At 44.9% G+C, this 21,160-nt stretch overlaps 1 protein-coding gene across 1 annotated transcript; it reads right to left on the reverse strand.

Moving 5' to 3' along the window:
* Positions 1–489: 489 nt before the first annotated feature.
* PHO1 (phosphate 1) lies at positions 490–9,875 on the reverse strand. The gene is made up of 15 exons (XM_010266684.2): positions 9,593–9,875; positions 8,597–8,677; positions 8,199–8,433; positions 7,764–8,106; positions 7,259–7,307; positions 6,610–6,681; positions 5,236–5,365; positions 3,836–3,956; positions 3,008–3,257; positions 2,282–2,386; positions 2,122–2,166; positions 1,775–1,927; positions 1,332–1,610; positions 1,101–1,237; positions 490–869 (listed from the first exon to the last, which is right to left on the reverse strand). Exons 1-15 carry the CDS (start codon positions 9,830–9,832, stop codon positions 779–781), a joined length of 2,331 nt encoding a protein of 776 aa, XP_010264986.1. The 5' UTR covers positions 9,833–9,875; the 3' UTR covers positions 490–778.
* Between the last annotated feature and the right edge of the window lie 11,285 nt (positions 9,876–21,160).

A 21,160-nucleotide genomic window follows, 5' to 3' on the forward strand; every position in this document is an offset into this window, starting at 1 on the left:
AAAATTTTGTTTTTGTTTTAAAAACCAATACATTGTTGGTTCTAAAAACATATGTATTTATTTTTAAAACAAAACCAACTTGTTTTTCCCTTTGAAAACAACAACAGAATTCAAGAACATGCTTTTGTTTTTGTTTGTTTGTTTGTATTTTTTGCTGATGTAGCGATTCCAAAAACAAATGAAAACAAAAACATTCATGTTGTAGAACGCCCCCCTTAATATCTAAATAGAAACACTAAAACAATATTACTGTCATAACATATTCTTAATTGAGCCTTGTATAGGACCTAACCAGCTTTCATATTTTATTTTATTTTCTTCTTACCCATGAATATTTCCTTAAGCTTTTCTACTTGTTCATCAGTAATGGCATTATTAGGTTCACTGATTCCTAATAAGGATACTTCCCATAGATTCGCTTACTTCCTTTTTTACCTTTTCCTTGAGGATATTCAGTTTTGAATTCGTACCATGGAAGTTCTGCTGTTCTTTTATGTAAAACACTTCCATCAAACTTTTCTGAACACAAAATAATACACTCACTGAATCCAATTTGGCACCAAATCCCAAATAACGAAATGTACAAAAGAGATACAACTTCATCTGGATTGTCCCTTCTTCACTGCATTAAGAAACCTTGCATTTCAGACTAAGTTAGTCTCTTGATAAAAGATGAGTCAGAACTCATGCAGTTTTGGAGCAAAACATGCACTCCGATCCACCATAGTTAATTGCTTCTTGTCCCAGATTTACTGTACAAGTTCCCCCAGAAACAATTTCAGCAATCTGTGTCCATCTCGCAAAATGGTAATGGTACTGCCTTCACCGCCCTGAATTTGCCAGCATTGTTCAAGTGCTCATTCTCCAGCCTGTTTAGTCGAAGTAAATTGATGTATTAGATAGGCTATTTTTCCTTAAAGGGTGAAATGATAACCAAACTTGTAAACCTTATGTTTTTGAATGTATTTGATTTGGTTCAATTGTCAGTCATTCAAACACAGTTTATGCTATATATTCCAAAAGAAAATGCTAACAGTGGAAAATGATGTTTCCCATATCTTCTCTTCTTATCAACAGTCAAAAGGAGTGAGTTAAAGTACCTGTAAAAATTCCAGTGTCCACGTCGAATTACTTCTAGGGAAGCCAAGAAAAAGTCTAGCAGTCGAGACTCAACTGTCTTCAAGTTGAAGCGCATTACAGTCTCCACCCAGACAAGTCTTAGCACCAAATTTATGGCCTACAGTTGAAGAGAAATTGCTCTGTTCAGAAATTATATATTTGCAATTTGGGAAGACAGAAAATAAAGCATCAATGTATGAAGAAAAACTCACAATTGAGACATAGTAGATGCACTTGTTCTTTAAGATCAGGTCATCCCTAAGCCATGGATTTTTGGATTTTGGGTTGAGAAGCCCCCAGTCCTTAACAAAATCCCAATACAGTTGATAAACAGTTGCTATGGAAGATGTGATTATGACCATGACCAGCCATAGTTGAGTAGGCTGCATTGCAAATGTTAGCCTGGCACCAGCAGCCAGCATGGCAGAAACGTACTTCCCCAAGTTAGCCAAATGGTTGACATCACCTTCATCAAACCATCTTCTTGCACACTTGTATTTACAAGTTACGACAGTGTACCAAAATGTTAGCCAACATTTCAATAATCATAAAGTTCCAATAGAATTTAGAGCCAAGATTTCTCTTTGGTGGAAGAACAAGATTGCAAATTTTCAGACATTTATTGAACCTTTCATAAAGAACTTGGATCATATACCTGCATGGCACGCCAATAGTATGGTGAAAATGAGATAACATAAGCAAGCTCCTTGTATAGCTTGCTAGAATTGCAGGTCTCATATTGGTGAGTTTTGAAGCTTCCGGCAATAATGTAGCAGGCTGTAGACTCCATGTGCCTTAGCAATGGAATCTGAGAATGAAAATTGAAGAAGCATTTACTGTTAGAGAAGCACTAGATATGGCACTGGACAGAATGGAATGGCTTAGGTGAAGGTGATGATTATAATTTCTGTTGATACTGTCCTAAATTTTTGATTTGTTAGGTTAAATAAGTGATAAATATGCTTGTTCAAATTAGCTGAGCTTATAGTAGAGGGACATTACCTGGCTAGTTAATTGGTCAGCCATGAAGAAATCTACCATCAAAACCTGAAAATTGTCACATGCCAGATCACAAGATTCTTTCAGTACCATATTTGAGCATTTATGCAGATACCAGGCCATGATAAACAATGAAATTTTTTGAAAAATAGAAGCAGCATACCTTATAAAATGGAGAAAATATAATGTTCCGCATAACTCGAAGAAAACTGTAACGAGTTGAGCGGTAGAAAATATTGAATGGGCATATAAGCAAGCCTGTATAAAGCTGAAAATGGAACACTGAAGAGTTAGCCACAAGTTCAAACACTGATTAATACACCAATGCATTACAAAAGATGTAGTTTTTAATAGGTATCTCTGTATCCAATGTGTCCCAGGTCATGAGTCCATGTCTCCTTAAATATCTTACTGCATTAATTTAACATACAATCAAAAAGTTCTGCATTAAAGCAAGTAAGAAGGGTGTCTAGAGAACTCTGTTTTCTCAGTGAAACTGGTTGTTGGGCTAGAGTATACCTGATTTCAACCGTGTCTTAATGGGGTGGCACCAAAAAGAAATGACTGGGGGAAGATGTGATTGGGTCAGTAAAGAGACAACTTTTCCAGTGTTCAGAAAAAGAATGCAACCTCAAATTTCACCTTGTGGCTTCAAAGTTTGCAACAAAAGAGAATTGAGTTTCTTGGGTCGAGACATCACATACCAAAACAAATCCTCTGGCTAGCTACAATTTAGTTGCAGACTTTTCTTCTCTACCAAATTAAGTGAAATTTCTTCTGTGATTCAAAGTCTGTCTGTAATCTATGACAATCAAAGTATCTGGAGAACTAACACTTGATGGTGAAAACTAAAGCAAGCATTAATAAAAGTGGAGTAGTAACATCTCACCAGAAGGAGAACCCCAGGGATGGTATCCACTTGGCTTGGTGAGAAACCGTTGGATCTTAAGAGGAGGTGGATGACCATGGCCCCCACCACCGTTGTCATAAAGGAGGTGCAGATCAAGAAGGCATCTCTATACTTGAGAGCTGTGCTTGGATTGAATTCAAATATGAAGTTGTAGTTGATCCGGGTGCTCTTCCACATGAAAAGGTTGCACCCATACATGAACAGGTGCAAGCTGAGCAAAGCAATCATGCTGCACAAAAAATAACTTCTCTGTATCAACAATATACAACAGGAACACTGTGAGAGTCCAAGTGGGCCCTCACACAATGGGGTGGGTCAGTTTGCTATCCCATGTTTGGCCCATTTGGGTTGGAGTGGCTTCAGGTCGGACTGAGCCCAACCATCAGTCATGGGCCTTGGGCCTAAAGCTTAAGCCCGGACTGAGCTTGATGTCAAGCCCGATTTGTGTCCAACCTAGGCCCTGCCCAGAGTAAAATTTTGTACTCTTGGGTTCGTGCGACAATAAATAAACGCCCAATGTCCTAAACCTATTTATTATTTATTAGCACAAGCAGTAATTGGGTTAAAGACGGTTTGGGCTCGGACTATCTAAGGACCAGGCCTGGGCCCAGCCTGAAAAGCAAAAAGCCCAGGGATTTAGGCCCAGGCCCGGCCCAGCAAAAATCCAAGCCCAATTTGGGCTGAGCCAGCCGGGTTTGGATTGTTCGATAAACCCCACGATCAAGTTAGGTAAAAAAAAAGGATGATATTTGTGAAATTATAATAAAACAAAAGTATAAATAGAAGATTTGGAATCAATCCCGATACCTGAAAACGGGGTAGACGGTTTCTATATATCCAACTTCCGATGTAGCAGAGAACATACCAGACAAGTGAGCCAAGATTGCATACACACCGAACAGCGTTACAAAACAACCCGTAAACAGCCCTGCAACCAACGGTGCAGATAAGAAGCTTCAGCAATCAACGTGAATTCCCTCATTCTTTTCTTACTTGATTTTCGTTGGGCCCCCACCCAGATACCCATCCATGCATCAAAACCATTTCACATGTTGACCACTGGATCATAGATTTGGATTTCTCTAATTGGTAAGGAAGGGCCCCTCAGATGAAGGGCAGCATTTAACCAGTGGATTGGTGTCAGGTAGGAATAGACCTGGCAAAAAGTTGATCCAACCCAATCCGACAAAATAGGTTAGGGTTTCATATATAACTATCTGAATTTAAGAATGACCCGATCTGACCCAGCCCGGGAAAAAACTGGGTTGAATTGGATTGGATCATGGGTCAATCTGCTAACCCGATTGTTAAGTCTAATTGAGACTTTATATATTATTAGAAAATTTCACTCTTTAATTATTACTATTTATCATTTATTCTTTATTGTTTATTTTTCGAATTGTTAAATATTCAAGTTTTATATTTTATTTTTGGTTTTTTAAGATTAATTCTTTTAATTTTAGCATTTTATTATATTTTTTTCTTTATTTTATAAAATTTCACTTTTTTTTGAATGATCCAAATTGACCCGTGGGTCAATCTTAACCCAAACATTTAGAGTTAGAGTTTAGTATTTGCCGACCCAACCCGAAATCAACCCTAAGTGTATTCAGTCTTCACCCAAACCGAACTCAACCCAATTGCGAGGTCTAGGTAGGAATCAATTCCCAAATCCCAAAGTGACGACAGAAATTCACCCTCCTATTAAGCAAATGGCAATCCTATACCCAGTGGTGGCCCACTGAAATTGAATGGCAAGGATTCAGCTAGTGCATGTACGGATAATGAATTCCCATACCGTCATAGTCAGGGGTGATTAGGCCCGCATGATCAGAGTGGATGTGAGCCCTTTTAATCAAGCTGACGCGGACTATGACCTATGGTCATAATTCCTAAAGCAGTAAGTGATTTCCCAACTGCCAACTCACCAAGCCCATTTCCACTCTGTGATGGCGATTGGTGAAAAGCAAATATGAACCCAATAACCCGCCTGGTTGTGCGCTTATTCGGGTCCGGGTATCTACCCATAGCTCGATACCTAAAAGGGGCATCATCATCGGCTTCACCGAGACAAAATGAATGGAAGAGAGTATGCGAGTGAGGGCAGTTGCTGTGAATAAGCGTTGGAAGGATCTAATTCGGAATATTGAAGTTGTTTGTTTGTTTAGTGCAGAGAGAGAGTAGCTAGTTAAAATAGTGGGAGTTACCGACAAAAAAGGTAATCATGTGAGATTCTTTCTGCTGTTGGGGCCTCAGAAACTTCATTGCTTTTTTCCTGTCGTTGTTGGCGAAGTGCTTTGTGAATATGGACTCCACTTCATCCGCCAGTCTTACCACCTTCACCCATACACATCAATATATAATTCAGTCAGAATAAGACTAATTATCCTATAAATTATTATTATTATGCACATTTATTATAATTCAAGTGTTTTTTTATGAGACTATAAAATGGACGTGGCCTACTACCCACCCCCATACCTATACCCAAGTCTCCGCTACAACCAGTGAGAGGTCTTATCAACCAACTTGGCATGAGTTGGTCATAAATTTGAGAATTGGGCTTCCAGTTGACTGCGGGTAACCCAATAGTTCAATTGATCACTTAGCAAGGCTTCTTTCATGAAAACGTGCATGGATTTAAACCCTTTAAAGTGTATGTTCTTCGTTTAGTGAGTGCCAATGGGCCTGCAGGCTGCAGGTGCAGCACATGTATCCTGATACCATTAACCCACTAATTAGGTCTAATGTAGATTTGGAATCTGCTAGCTCCTTAAATAGGTCACTTCATACTAACTTTACATTAGGAATATCTCTCATATTTGTACATTTATTCATAGAAGATATTCCCATGGTGAGATGTGCCTGTGAGATCGGTATAAAAATTTTAAAAAAAGAAAAAATAATTTTGCATGGAATAGAAGATGGGTGCTTTTATATATACAGACATGACAGGGATCATGGCTATCTTATCTAAAAGAATATAAACAGGGAAGATAAAAGAAATAGATAGATATATAAGATACTTTCAGAATATTAGAAATATTATTTACATGATAAATTTTAGCTCAAAGTATGTTTATCTTTTAATTTTTCTTTTTCTGTCAAAGACAAAAAGCTATAACATATATATATATATATATATATATATATATATATATATATATATATATATAAATAATAAAAGTTGGAAGAAGCACCCCCAGGGCATAAGATGGTTATTAAGATTGATGGGGATGATTGGATGATCCAGAATTAATTAATGGATGGTTCAGATTGATGGACATTGTCGTCGAATCTATGCCGATGACAAGGACACAGATTACGATTATAATCCGTCCTTCATTCCTTCTCCTTGCTTATGGGGATATATTTATTTTTTTATTTATGTATTTTGGTATGGTGTACAATGCGCATCTTTAATTGCTTTTTGGAAGCACTGGTCTGAGTTGGAGCTCGTGAAATGAATTCCATATTCCTGTGAAGGAAATCGGAGACATGTGGCATGTGGTGCGTGTCTACTCACCACGCGTACGTTAGAATATGCGTATGAGATGAAGGCATCTAATGCTACACCATACCTTGTCGGAGCTGATGAAATGTGATCTCTTCACTGCTCTCAAATAGCTCCCTGAAGCTTGTTGGTTGGCCACCTGTTAAAAGTAATTCCGTTACAAAATTGTCTTTCTCAATTCATCAAATAATTCATTTCTGAAAGAAACGAAACTCTTCCTTAATTACTTCTGCATCAAACTATATATAGATAGTGATGCTTGTTAGAATTTCATACTCTTCATGTGAAAGCTTATAGATGTTTTCCTTAAGGAAAATAGATTTTCCCGGCTTAATTATTCTTCTAGATGAAAAGAAAGCCAGAAAAGTAACTGACCCCAAATGGTAGTAGTCCTAATTCCTTTTTTGGTTTAACCAGTTCAACCAACCGGTTCATTTTTTCTAAAGCCGGTTTTCATCTGTGATCCTGGGTCAATCAGTCGAATTTGGTCTGGTTTAATTTTTTACAACCTATGATAATATTCAAATCATATTATTATTATTATTATTATTATTATTATTATTATTATTATTATTATTATTATTATTGTTATTGTTGCTATTATTATTGAAATTGAGCAGTATAAGTAAGATCATATCATCCTTTCAATGACCAAACTGCCCTTTGATATTCTTGGTTTAATTTGTGTTTGGTTGGGTGTTAATGGATGACCTTACCTTGTCGAACTTCTTAAGTATCTTTGTGAAAGCCACCATATTCAGTGAGCTGCCAAATACAGCAAAAGTGTAATAAGTCAGTCTCTCATTAATTTAGATGGAATATAAAAAAAAGTGCACAAGAAGTCACAAACACAACTTAATTAAAAACTTCAACTAATTCCCAAAAATTTCCGTCTTACAACTCGTTTAACCAATGTGTGATGGGAACTTATAACGAAGGCCAACTTCCCTGATATTGACCCTATTTCACGGGCAAGAAAGTCATTTACCAGATGAGAATTGCAAAATGGCAGATTTAACCTTCTAATAGACCCGTGACTCTGTGGCAGCTGGTAAACTTCCGTTCACCCATTTAGGCAATTAGTAAGAATGGAGAGCTTTACGTGGTTACGTGAAACAGTCATGATTTTTTATGACCATTTTACCCTTAACGTGAAACTTCACCAGTTCTCATGGTGCCAAATTATCAGTTATTACCCACAGAGGTCAGAGTGGTCTTCACCTGTAAGTTTTCAGTAGACCCAGCCCTCTGTAGAGCTCCACAAAAGCTCCTCTGATCATCTTTTCTGCACACTGGATCTTCTTTCTGTTAAAGAAGTCTCCTACGCCTTCTTTCTTAGGATTGTTCACTAGATCCTCCCAAATCATCGACGTAACTGCTGTGATTGCGCGTGTTGGAGTTGTTGCCGGAATATCGATCCTCATTGACATCTTCGGTTTCCCTTTCTTTGTCTTTGTTCTAGCCGGCGACCCTATAAAGTTAACGCCGTTCCTCTCCAGTGCCGCAATTATCTCGTCCGGTGCAGGGGTCTCCGGCGGCGTCTCATCGGATTCAGTATAGAACTCTGCGTAAGAAGGATTCAGTATCATTCTCTTTCCTCGGGTTAGCTCTTGAAAACTAGATTTAAAACGTGAAGAGAAAGAAAAGAAAATTGACCTGAATGGTTGGAGCTCCGAACCGATGAGGAGTTGGAGCGAGGAAGCGTTCCGCCTTCCAATCTCGACTGAAGATTCTTCCGGCGACGGTCATTAAGAATTTGCTTCAGTTCAAGGAGAATACGTAGCTGTTTGTTGAGGAGTTCTCCTCTCTCTATGAATTCACTTTCTTTGGTTCTGTAGAACTGGTTCACTTTGTTTAGTTCTTCATCCAAACAGCTAAAGAACTCCTTCACCTATTCAACCCCATAAGAGAAAACAAAAACAAACACTCAGATAGCCAGAAGATAAATCCAGATAAAACCATTTATTTCCATTGAGAACTATTTTATGGGTTTGCTTAAATTCAAATGCAAAGCTCAAGAAATCATACAAATTTCAATAAAGCAAAGAGTTTACCTCATCTTCCTCTGAGAATAACTGAACAAGTTCCGTTTGGTAGATATCCTCTTCATCTCCTCCTCTATTTTTATTTCTCACCTATAGTAAAAAAATAGAAGAATTAAAAAACTACTATGTTTTAATTAGTTTATTAGTTCCCTAATATTTGTGAAAAACTTGATTTTAAATGGGTCTCATTTCTTCTTCTCACTCACGATGATTTCGTGATTATCAACGGTTTTTCTATGCATGTCCGTTTTGACGCAAAGAGAGAGAGAGAGAGAGAGAGAGAGAACAAGGCTGAAAAGTGACAACTTTGCCGGGGCTCGACGACGTTTATGACTTTCCGGGCGACTTTTGGGCTTGAACATTTTGGGAGTAGATTCTAAACTAATGAATCTCGCCGAAAGTGACCGGAGATTCTCCTTTTCCGGCGAAAAGGACCGGAAGAATCGTTACATGTAATCGGTTAACTGACAAACGTTCTGGTCTCTAAGCATGTCCCACGCGTAAGATAAAGCGAGATAACCGAAACAGAAGAGAAAAACCAGACAGAAAGGAGAAAGCGAAAAACCTAACTCAAACGTGGAAAATATGGAAAAGAGGACGAACGAAGGGGAGCTACGATTTGTCTCTCAACATGATATATGTGGTTGCTTTTTTCTTACGGAAAAGCTGGAAAGGAAGAAGAAAACAGACAAATGAAAAATCTAATTAAGCTCGAAAGCTTCAGATATTTCTCTGTTTTCAACTTGCCGGAAAACCTGACCCCATTACAAGAAAACCAACAAAACAGTCGAAACACACTGAAATCTGATGAAACCTATCGACCCTTCAGGGAAATTACTTAAAACACGTTATTGGAAACCGAACAAAGCACTAAAAGGAATCTGACGAAATATCCGTGAGATGTAATTAAAGGAGAAAAATATCGAAAACTGAAATACGAATAGAAAAGCTCCTTGTAAAATCCAAGATCCATCTGTCTAATACTATATTCACGTAGTTTTCTACCTGAATTATCTCGGTTTGGACACCGCTGCTAGGAAATCTTGTAGAGATTTTCTTCGCAATGCTTAGAATGGGATCCAAGACGGAGAACCCATACTCATGTTTCTCTTGGATTTCCTCTGCTTTTCTGGAAAGCTTAAGCTTAATCTTCTTCACGTTTTTCTTCAGTTGCCAGTAATTCACGAAGGCATCCTTCCATTCGGGAATCAGCTGAGCTTCAAGCTCCTTGGAGAACTTCACCATTTTCTTCTTCTGAAAAAAACGAGAAGAAGGGCATTGAAGCTTGGAGGGTTTAACGAGGTTTATATATAGAACATTGAAGAGAGAAAAGACAGAGAAGAGAGAGATTTCTCTCTCAATTTTTTTTTTCTGATAAAATTATTTTTCTTTTTTCTTTTTTCTTTTTTAATTTTTATCTTTCGGTTCATGGAGAGATTACTGAGCATGAGAAGTAAGCGCGTGTAATGAACTCGCGTGACACAATGTGTGAGCATGTGGGGGGACGTGTATGCCATATATGGAGAAAAGGGAAGGATGATGTAGACGGAAACATGAAATTGCTTAGTCTTGGATTCATGGATATTTACCTAAGAAGCCAAAAAGAAAAAAACAATTGAAGAACGGTGCCTGCACTGTTTCATTGGACACGAAAGCCATCAATGATTGTGATAAATACCGGTAGATACACAATCTTTGTCGTTGTTAACGTGATAATGTGTCCAGTTTAAAACTCAAAAGGGACTAAAGAGGAAGAAGAGTTGGTTACATTGAATGAGACCATCTGATCCCATCATTTGTGGAGGCATTGTTGTGGTGCACATGATAAAGCCCACCGCGAAAGCACACTACATGGACCACTGTGGATTCTACGGTTCTACCATGAAGATGGACTCAGGTCAAACCAATCCGGGTCGGGTTCGACCCGTATAATGCATGGACACCCTAAGTTCATAACCTGAATCCATTACGGATGTACTAGGGAGTATGGTTTTGAAAACTGGACCGGTTGACTCGAGAATCGGTCAATTCGCTGATCCAAGTGGTTTAATCGTCACCCTATCGACTTGAACAATGTTTTTTTGACCGCTTTTTTTTTTATTTTAATTATTTTTACTTTTTAAATCAGAATGGACTATCTGTTTCGGACCGTTCAATCCAAGAATTGGTCCAAAGTAGTTTCATGTCTACTCCGGTTTTTAGAACCGTGCTGGGAGAGCAACTTGAACAGGATTGGGTTGGGCTTTTTTTGTCACAATTTGAATGAGCTTATCAGTGTAAATTGTAAAATGCTTATTCGGGTCAACCCGGATTGCACCCCTAGGAAATACCTATCCATGCATATTTATATTTGGATCCAACAAAGCAGGTTTCCTGACCCCAATGGCTAACAATCTGAACTACTTTATACCGAGGTTCAGAGTATTAAAAGCATTAACATTTACAGGTGATGATCACCATCTGTTCACCATTATTTCACACCTGCTACTACTATTTAAACTCGATAGAAGTTCCTAATTCTTAGAATTTAAAGAATTTGAAGGTTTTAAAACTTACGAGGAGTTCTACAATATGAATGTTTTTTTTTTCATTTGTTTTTGGAATCGTCATATCATCAAAAAAAAAAAACTATGTTCTTAAATTCTGTTATTGTTTTCAAAGTAAAAAAAAAAGTTGGTTTTGTTTTAAAAAATAATACATGTTTTTGAAACCAATAAAATAGTGGTTTTCAAAATAAAAACAAATTTTCTAATATAGAAAATTCAATGTTTTCTCAGAAAACAGTCCATTGTTGTCAGCAGTGCAATGATATGGTATCAATGTGGCATCATCTTAGATGTTGGATAATATGACCAATGCTGAAAACGATTCTTTAGCACTGGTGCCAAGCAAAACCAATGCTGTTTTCCCAGAAAACAATCTATGCGATAGCACCACTTCCAAACAAAAAATAAGCACCCTTTTACAACCCAGGCATGTCCAACATGATGTTGTGTTCCTAGCACCGATGCCAAACACCTACTTGAAAAGCACCAAAAAGGAAATGAGAATTAATTATAGCATTCTGTTTGATTAGTCACTCTTCAAATCTCAATTGTAGGAGGGGCAACTATCTCCTCTTCTTGCCTTTCCCCCTATTTCAACATACAACCTTTTTTTTTTCTTTTTGGGTCCCGTTCGCTTTTTGGTAAGTTATTTACCCCTAGGTAAATGCAATTACCTGGACATTTTGGCCAAAAGTAATTAAATAGATACCTTGGACATTTTCATGCTTCTTTTTAGAAGATTCTAAATTTTAGAAGATGTGATTGCAATTACCAAACTTTAGAAGAAGTTTCAGCAACAGGCAGAAAGCTTCAAGGGAAGTTTCAACAATTTACCCTTTAAATTATACAACAATGTTCAATGGGCCATAGGGGCCCAATTCTCTTTTTAATTTCCCATATTGAATTGGCTGATACTAAAGATTGGACTTGGGTCGAGGGCCCGCTCCCAAGTCCCAACACCCTATAAAGAAGGCTCAATTCAGCACTCCCATTGGAAGCAGAAATTGGGCAGGGGCCGAAAACCTAAAAACTGTGCATTATGCCTTTTGATATGCTTCTACTTGTTATATTTTGAAAGAATGATGGTTCAGCCCAGGTCAGAATTTTTAGGGCCAAAGTGCAGTTGGGGAAGTTGCCAAAACGGAATTGATGCCAATTCACGGGCGAACATTGATGTATAAAACGGGAGTTTTTATCATTTTTGATGAAGGGGAATTTGGCCCGACCTCGTAATCACCCGACACGTGGCAAAAACAAGCAACTCAGGACAATAGAGCGCCCAAAGCGAACACCGAAAGCAAGTTCAAGCTCACTACTGAGCCCAAACTCCAGACCGCCCTACTAGGAGCCCGAGCTCCCTACTGGGAGTCCGAGCTCCCTATTAAGAGTCTGAGCTCCCTATTAAGAGCGAGCTCCCTATTAAGAGTCCGAGCTCCCTATTAAGAACCCGAGCTCCCTATTGAGAACCCGAGCTCCCTGCAAGGAGCACAAACTATATTGGGCCCCAAGCCTCGCAAAGCTGTGACCCGAGCTGGCCCATGGCAGCTCGGAACACTCCCCAAACCGAACTCAAGACATCTCGCTCACTCCAACACTTCGCTTCCGAAACACCAGGCTGACCAAACGTACCTGACGCCAAGGACGTCCGTATCCAAGGGCGACACACCTGACCGATTTGGGATCTGACGCCTGACAGCCGCACTTCAAACGGCCTCCTGCTACCGCCACCTGCCACCGTCGTTACTAGCCGCAGAGACGGCTCCGACAAAAGGAGAAGTGGCGGTTCTGTCCGGCCAGAGGAAATGACATCCGAACAGGCAGGAGTTCAGAAGTAATCATGCCCGATCTGACGGAAGCCTGGAAGTGAGTGCACGAGGTGGTTATAAAAAGCTCCTACCCCCTAGAAACGAGGTAGGCTAACTTTTGCGCTATCTGGTCTATCTTGCCTTCGAAAGACTCTAACTTAAGCTTCGGAGCCCTTACGTCGGGTTCTCCCCGGAGCCTCTCTTCTCCCTCCGTTTCAGGTCCTTGCCACCCGGTTTAGAGGCAAGATCGTTGACAGCTAAGATCAGCCGGATTGTGCATCATCAATTGGCGCCGTCTGTGGGAACGCTTCAAAAGGCCTCCCTCCAAAACTCTCGTACCCCGTTCTTCTTCTTTGAAAAACTCAATACTCATGGCCTTTTCCAGCAACGCCGGACGCGGCACAAAGACAAACACCACCGGGGAACAGCCTCAAGTTCCCGTGGTGTGTGTTGGGCAGTTCACCATCCCCCTCTCGGTGGACAGAATTCCCAATCTGAATACGCCACAAGCAGTGGTGCCTGTAAACCTACCTGCCGCAAACATCCCCTTTCCTCTCCCCATCGAGACTACCTTCACTGAACCAACCGCCGTCCCCCTGGCAGCTAGCCAAAATCGGTTGGACGACCTAATGCAGTGCATGCGGGCAATGCAAGCCCAGATGCAACAATTCCAGCAACACCAGCTTCACCAGCACCAAGTGTTGCACAACCTCTCCCAGTACCACTATCAACAGCAGTTCCCCCAACTACCACCGAACCAACCACTACTTCCACCTCGCCACCCTGCTCCAAAGCCGGTAAAGGCCTCTCCGCAGGATGGGCGCCTCCACCAAGGAAAGGCCTCCAGGCCCCAGAACCCCCCAAACAGTCAGGCCTCGTCCCCAGGCCGGAGAGAAAGAAAAGTCATCCCCGCCTCGCAGCTCGCAGGCAGATCGGGAACCTCGCTCGCGAGATCGGCACCTCGGGGCTCCAAACCGGAGTCCCCACTGGTGGAAAACCGATTCGGCGCACTGGCAGCAGCGGACTACCAGCACTCCTAGCCCATCGAGCTCGGCAACACGGAGGCCAGCAGCGCCAGTACAAGGCCCACTCAGCAGTGAAGGCGCCGTTGAGGTCGACGAACCGCCACCCGCGTCCTGTCAGAGCTCAGAGGCAAAGGCGAGACGAGCTCGGACGAGGTAGGAGTTGCCCCGATTCTTTCAGTTCCTTCCCCCCTCGCATCAGAACTCCTGGTAGTCCCCTTGCCCAGAGATTTCAAGCTCCCGCCTCTAGACAAGTATGACGGGTCCTTCGACCCCAACGACCACGTGGACGCTTTCCAGTCCCAAATGCACCTCGCCAGAGCCAGCGAATCATGCATGTGCGTGGCTTTCACCACCACCCTTAAGGGGGTAGCCCGCACTTGGTACAGGAACCTGGCCCCCGGGTCGATAAAGTGTTGGGCTCAGTTCGTGCAGGTCTTCACTGCACACTTTGTCACCAGCAAACGGTGCCCTAGAGCAGAGGAAAGCATCTTCGGGGTAGTCCAAAGGGAAGGAGAATCCATACGGGGCTACATCAAACGATTCAATGAAGCATGCTTACAGATACCGCGGTTAGACCCCGCGGTGCAGCTCGCCGTAGCAAAAAGAGGGGTGACGCACAAGGAGTTCAAATGGCACATGGTAGCGAACCAGCCCGCGACCGTGGCCGAGTTCCTCAAGCTCGCGGACAAGTTCATGAGAACTGAGGAGGAAATCAACCAATGAACCGAGGGCGGAAACGAGAAAAGAAAGAGGGATGGCGAGCCCTCTAACTTAGCCAACCGAAAAAACCCGGCCCGGGACCCAAAACCGAACCAGTCGTTCCGAGCTCCCCTGCCAGTTTGGACGGATTACACGCCACTGAACACGAGGCGGACCGAGATCCTAATGACGATTAAGGATGCCCCGTACGTGAAATGGCCACCTCGCCTAAAGGGAAATCCGAACGAAAGAAACAAGAATTTGTATTGTAGTTTCCATAGGGACCATGGTCACAGTACTGAGCAGTGCAATAACCTCCGAGACGAAATAGAGGGGCTCATCCGTCGCGGATACTTAAGAAACTTTGTACAGCACAACAATAATAGCAATAAAGCGGATCGGCCAGGCGAGCACGAAAAAGACGCCCACGAAACTAGCAGCAGGCTTGCCGAACTGATGCAGCGATAGCCTCCGGCAGAGAGGCCAATTCGGGGAACCATCCATGTAATTGTGGGAGGTTCGGTGGTAGCGGGGTGTACATCGGCGGCAGCCCGGACTTCAGTTCGCGAAGCGGTCCTCGAGGAGCGGAACCCTCCGAAAAGGCCAAAGACCGAGGAGCCAATCCTCTTCACAGAAGACGATGCGCGAGGAGTTCGCTATCCTCACGATGACGCGATTGTCATTAAACTAAGGATCAGCGACTTCGAGGTTAGGCGCGTACTCGTAGATTCGGGCAGCTCGACGGACATCCTCTTCAAATCGGCATTTGATCGGCTACAGCTACCGAGGAGCGAACTAAGGCCCGCAAGCACTCCCCTAGTGGGCTTCAGCGGAGAGGAAGTCAGGCCCCTTGGAAAAATAACGGTGCTTGTGGAAGTCGGCACGTGGCCTTGTGCGGTCAGACTCAACCACGACTTCCTGGTGGTCGCGACCCCCTCCCCATACAATGCCATAATAGGGCGGCCAATCACGCATATCCTGCGGGCGGTGGTCTCCACCTACTATTTGGCCATGAAGTTACCTACGGACTTCGGTGTGGGGGTAGCGCGGTGCGACCAGCTCGAGTCCCGCAAGTGCTACGTTGCCACCCTAAAGGGAAAGACCAAGGCGGCCTGCGACCTCGATCTGGAGCGGCCCGCGGAACAAGGCGAAGAACGAGCCTCACCCACAGAAGAAACAGTCGCGATCCCGACCTCGCCTACGGACCCAGCTCGCGCACTCCAGATTGGTGCTTCCGTCAAAGAACCCCTACGGACCGAACTGGTAAGTTTTTTACTCCAAAATTTAGATATTTTTGCATGGTCCGCGGCCGATATGCCCGGTATTGACCCTGGTCTTATAACTCACAAACTTAACACTGACCCTTTAGTCAGACCCGTTAGACAGAAGAAACGAAACTTAGCCCCAGAGCGCTGGAAGGCGGTCGACGAGGAAGTCGAGAAGCTCCTCGCGGCAGACTTCATAAGGGAAGTCCATTACCCGAGCTGGTTGGCCAACCCTGTGCTGGTGAAAAAGGCAAACGGCAAGTGGCGCATGTGCGTCGACTACATCGACCTGAACCGGGCTTGCCCGAAAGACTGCTTTCCCCTTCCTAGGATCGACCGCTAGTGGACACGACCTCGGGACATGAATTGCTAAGCTTCTTGGATGCCTACTCAGGCTACAACCAAATCCGGATGGACCAGTCCGACGAGGAAAAAACCAGCTTCATAACCGAGTTTGGTCTATACTGTTACAAGGTCATGCCCTTCGGGTTAAAAAATGCCGGGGCGCCCTTCCAAAGACTTGTAAATAGGCTGTTTCGGCCCCTGATCGGCACAAAGATAGAGTGCTATGTAGACGACATGGTCGTCAAGACACGGTTTTCACGAGAAATAATAAAAGACTTGGACTCTATCTTCCAAATCCTGCGTCAGTTTAGCATGAAGTTGAACCCCAACAAATGTGTCTTTGGCGTCACCTCGAGCAAATTCCTAGGCTACGTTGTCAATCGGCGCGGTATCGAGGCCAACCCGGACAAGATAAAAGCCATCCTAGATATGAGACCGCCTCGGAAAGTAAAAGAAGTTCAGAGGCTAAACGGCCGCATAGCCGCTCTAAGCCACTTCATGTCCAAGTCGGCAGATCACTGCCTACCCTTCTTCAAAGCAATCAAAGGCAAAGGGTTCGAATGGACCCAAGACTGCCAGCTCGCATTTGACGAGCTAAAAGGTTACCTCGCCAGTGTGCCAACCTTAGCTCGGCCCGAGGAAGGCGAAGTCTTAGAACTGTACCTCTCGGCTAGCGACGAGGTGGTCAGTTCGGTACTAGTAAAGGAGGCAGACCGGGTCCAACGACCCATATATTATGTTAGTAAAATCTTGCAGGGAGCAGAGACAAGGTACCCGCAGATAGAAAAGCTAGCGTACGCTTTGGTGATAGCAGCACGGAAACTCCGCTCGTACTTCCAAGCTCACACCGTCATCGTCCTGACCGACAAACCTCTGAGACAAGTTTTACTCAAACCCGAGGTTTCCGGCCGACTGACGAAGTGGGCCATCGAACTCAGCGAGTACGATCTCCAGTACAAGCCAAGAACTGCCATTAAGGCCCAAGCCTTGGTAGATTTTATCGCAGAGTGCACGTTTAGCCTCGAAGCCCGTGAGTCGGTTGAGCCCGAGATCCCCAGTTCGGGCGAACTCGGAGCTCCCAAACCAAACGAGTCTGAACCCCGTGAAGTAGCAGCCAGTGTGGCATCCCTCCTGGTTAGACCAAGTGCGAACTGGGAGGAGGAGCCCTGGATCCTTCACGTAGATGGCTCCTCGAACCAACAAGGCAGCGGGGCTGGAATAGTGCTACGCGGCCCGAGCGGAACAAAACTGGAATACGCACTACGCTTTGAGTTCGCGGCATCCAACAATGAGGCGGAGTACGAGGCGCTGATAGCCGGACTAAACCTGGCGTACAAGGTTGGAGCAAAGCACATGGTTATCTGCAGTGATTCCCAGCTCGTAGTCAACCATGTTACAGGCGAATACGAAGCACGCGAGCTCACAATGATTGCATATTTGGCAAAAGTAAAGGAGACTCTGCTCAACTTCCAGTCACACTTCATCAAGCAAATCCCGAGGTCAGAGAACGCTGAGGCTGACGCCCTGTCCCGACTAGCTAGCACGAGCCACAACGCTAGGAGAACCGTGTACGTAGAGGACTTACCTCGGCCCAGCATTCTCAGTGGGGTAGAAGAGGTCGCTCCCGTCACTGAAGCAGAGCCGAGCTGGATTGACCCACTCGCGAGCTTCCTGCTAGACGGAACCCTCCCCACGGACTGCAACGCAGCCAAGAGGGTGTAGCGCCAGGCAGCCAAATACGTCATGATAGACGAACGGTTGTACCGACGATCCTACATGCTCCCCTACCTGCGATGCTTGCGCCCAGCCGAAGCCGAGTTGGTACTCCGCGACACCCATGAAGGCATGTACGGCGGACACTTGGGGGGCAGAGCCCTCGCCCAAAAAGCACTTCGACAAGGATACTACTGGCCAACGATGAAGACAGAGGCAATCGAGCTCGTCAGAAATGGCGACAAGTGTCAGAAGCATGCCAGCATCCACCATCAGCCCGCTGTCGACCTCAAATACCTCACCAGCCCATGGCCCTTCGCCCAATGGGGCATCGACCTCCTGGGGCCATTCCCACCAGCGACAGACGGGAGAAAATTCCTAGTGGTGGCAGTAGATTACTTCACAAAGTGGATAGAAGTTGAACCCCTGGCAATAGTTACAGCCCGAAACATACAGAACTTCTTTTGGAAGAACATTGTATGTCGCTTCGGGCTACCTTGGGTACTGATCTCCGACAACGGCAAACAATTCGAAGATATCAAGTTCCAAGAATGGTGCCAAAGTATGGGAATTAGTCAGAACTTCACGTCGGTCGCACACCCGCAGGCAAATGGCCAAACAGAAGTAATGAACAGAGCCATCCTCTGCGGACTGAAAGCACGATTGGACCGAGCCAAAGGTTTGTGGGCAGATGAACTACCAAGTGTTCTATGGGCTCACCGAACCACGGAAAAAACCGCCACAAGAGAGACCCCCTTTAACCTCACCTACGGCACCGAGGCGGTGATCCCGACGGAAATCGAAGTGCCTACGTTGCGACTAGAAGCGTACGACGAACAGACAAACGAGGGCGAGTTACGCACCAACCTCGACCTACTGGACGAAGTGAGAGACCTCGCGCACATCCGAACTGCGGCCTACCAACAAAAGGTAGCTCGGTATTATAATGCGCGAGTAAAGAAGAGGAACTTCCGCGTCGGCGACCTAGTTCTCCGTAAGGTCATGGTGCCCGAACCCGGCGTAGGGAAACTTGGACCAAACTGGGAAGGACCCTACAGAGTAAAGAAAGCACTCGGTGGGGGAGCATACGAGCTCGGAACCCTAGAAGGAAAACAAGTACCCCGAGCATGGAACGTCGTCAACTTAAGAAGATACTACCTATAGACCACCAAGGCAAGTACCCCGAAGCCTAGGTAGAAAATGAACTGAAGGACCGAAATGGTCAGTTCGGCAAAAAACGCAGCTCGAAGACAAGACAACCAGCACTTGAACAAAAAGCCATTTCATTTAAGATAGATGTGTACATTCAAAAAAAAAAAAATCTATTTCAGATAGATGTGTACATTTCATTTTACAAGCCAGGGGCTACTTCATCATTATCAGAAGCCACTTCGACAACACCCGAAGGACCTGCCTCCCCCTCGGAGTCCGGTTCGGCATCCGCAGCATTAGCCATCTCTTGAGTAATGCGCGAAGTGGATATGGCGCTGGTATCGAGCTCGGGGTATGTATTCCGGATCATCCACCGGCTTAGCTTGAAACCCCTCCTGTAGGAGTCCACCATCAGATCATCGAAATCCGGCGAAGCAATATAATCACTGACAGCTTTCTTCTTCGCGTCTTCGATGCCTTGAGAGAAGATCTGAGTCCTCTCCCTGATATCCTCCTGAAGATACTCGACCTGGTGCTGCAGGTCTAGCTTCAATTCTTCCATATGCTTCACTACCACTCCTATGGCCTCGGTATCTCTCTGAGACCTCGCCTGCCTAGACCGCGCGAGGTGAGCAGCAGCCTCGGCAGCACGAGCAGCCTCCTTGGCAGCTCGCGCCTGCCTCGAGCACCTCTTCACCTGGTTCGCTAAGGCGTGAATAGAAGAGTTCACCTATCAAAGGAAAACGGGATTAAAGGAACGAATAGAAGAATAAAAGCCGAAGAACTCTAAAGAAGGGAGCACTTACCACCATAGCATGAGTGACGGCGCGGCAGGCCACTTGGTGCAGAGGGAGCTCGGTCCACGCCGCAACTTCCTCGGGGAACATCACCTCCTTACTCCGTTGAAGAGCATGAACAGGCGACAGCACGCTCCTGAAGCCCCCCGGGGCCTCCGAGCCCGACGGCCTAGCTCGCGTATGGGCAGACTCAGAGTAAGCGGGAGCCCCCTGTGTGTGTGGTTTCAGCATAAGGAGCCCCCGCCGGCTCCTGCATAGGAGGAACCATCTCGGGCTCCTCCGCCGGATAATCCGGCACCTCGGGCTGTAGGCTTAACCCCTTCCTCAGGACCTACATCGGGCTCACTTGAACTACCGGGGGACGCAAATTGGTTCGTAGAACCTACATCAGACCCGCTTGAACAGTCTGAACCCTCCGAACTAGACATTAGAAAATGGAATGGGATTCCAAAAGCACTCACCCGGGAAGAAGACTGAAGTAGACCACGAAAGCTCGAACAAGCAAGGAACCTGGGACGCGAGATGAAGAGCCTGGACGCGAACTGAAACTTAGGCACGAGCTCAAGGGGTACAACAGTAGCAAGGATGCCCCCCCCCCCGCGCGCTATTTATATCCACAGCGGCCGGAAAGCGACGGCCCAGATCGAAGCCAATCCAACGGCCCACAGCCGCGCTAAACCGCACGTCTTCCAAGGCCAATCAGTGCACGCCTTTTCGAAACTGACGAGGCATCGCGCATGTCCTGTTAGAGGACGGGTGTCAGCACGCACCTTCTCAAAACTGACGGGGTGTCGGCGCACGTCTCCTCGCAATAAAACCATCCGCAGCCCAACTCTCGAACGACTGCCGTCACATCTCCCAAACGCGCGCCCTTTTTTGAAAATCAAATTAAAGCGAGCGCCCTCAGCACGGACCAAAACCCTTCTGCTACCTTACGAACTCCCCGCGCCAAGATAGGACCCTTGTCACAGGGAGTGGGGGGCAATTGATGAAGGGGAATTTGGCCCGACCTCGCAATCACCCGACACGTGGCAAAAACAAGCAACTCGGGACAGTAGAGCGCCCGAAGCGAACACCGAAAGCAAGTCCATGCTCACTACTGAGCCTGAACTCCAGACCGCCCTACTAGGAGCCCGAGCTCCCTACTGGGAGTCCGAGCTCCCTATTAAGAGTCCGAGCTCCCTATTGAGAGTCCGAGCTCCCTATTAAGAGTTCGAGCTCCCTAT

The sequence above is a fragment of the Nelumbo nucifera genome, chromosome 1, assembly GCF_055504915.1.
Source record: "Nelumbo nucifera cultivar China Antique chromosome 1, China Antique-T2T, whole genome shotgun sequence".
NCBI classification, from domain to species: Eukaryota; Viridiplantae; Streptophyta; class Magnoliopsida; order Proteales; family Nelumbonaceae; genus Nelumbo; species Nelumbo nucifera.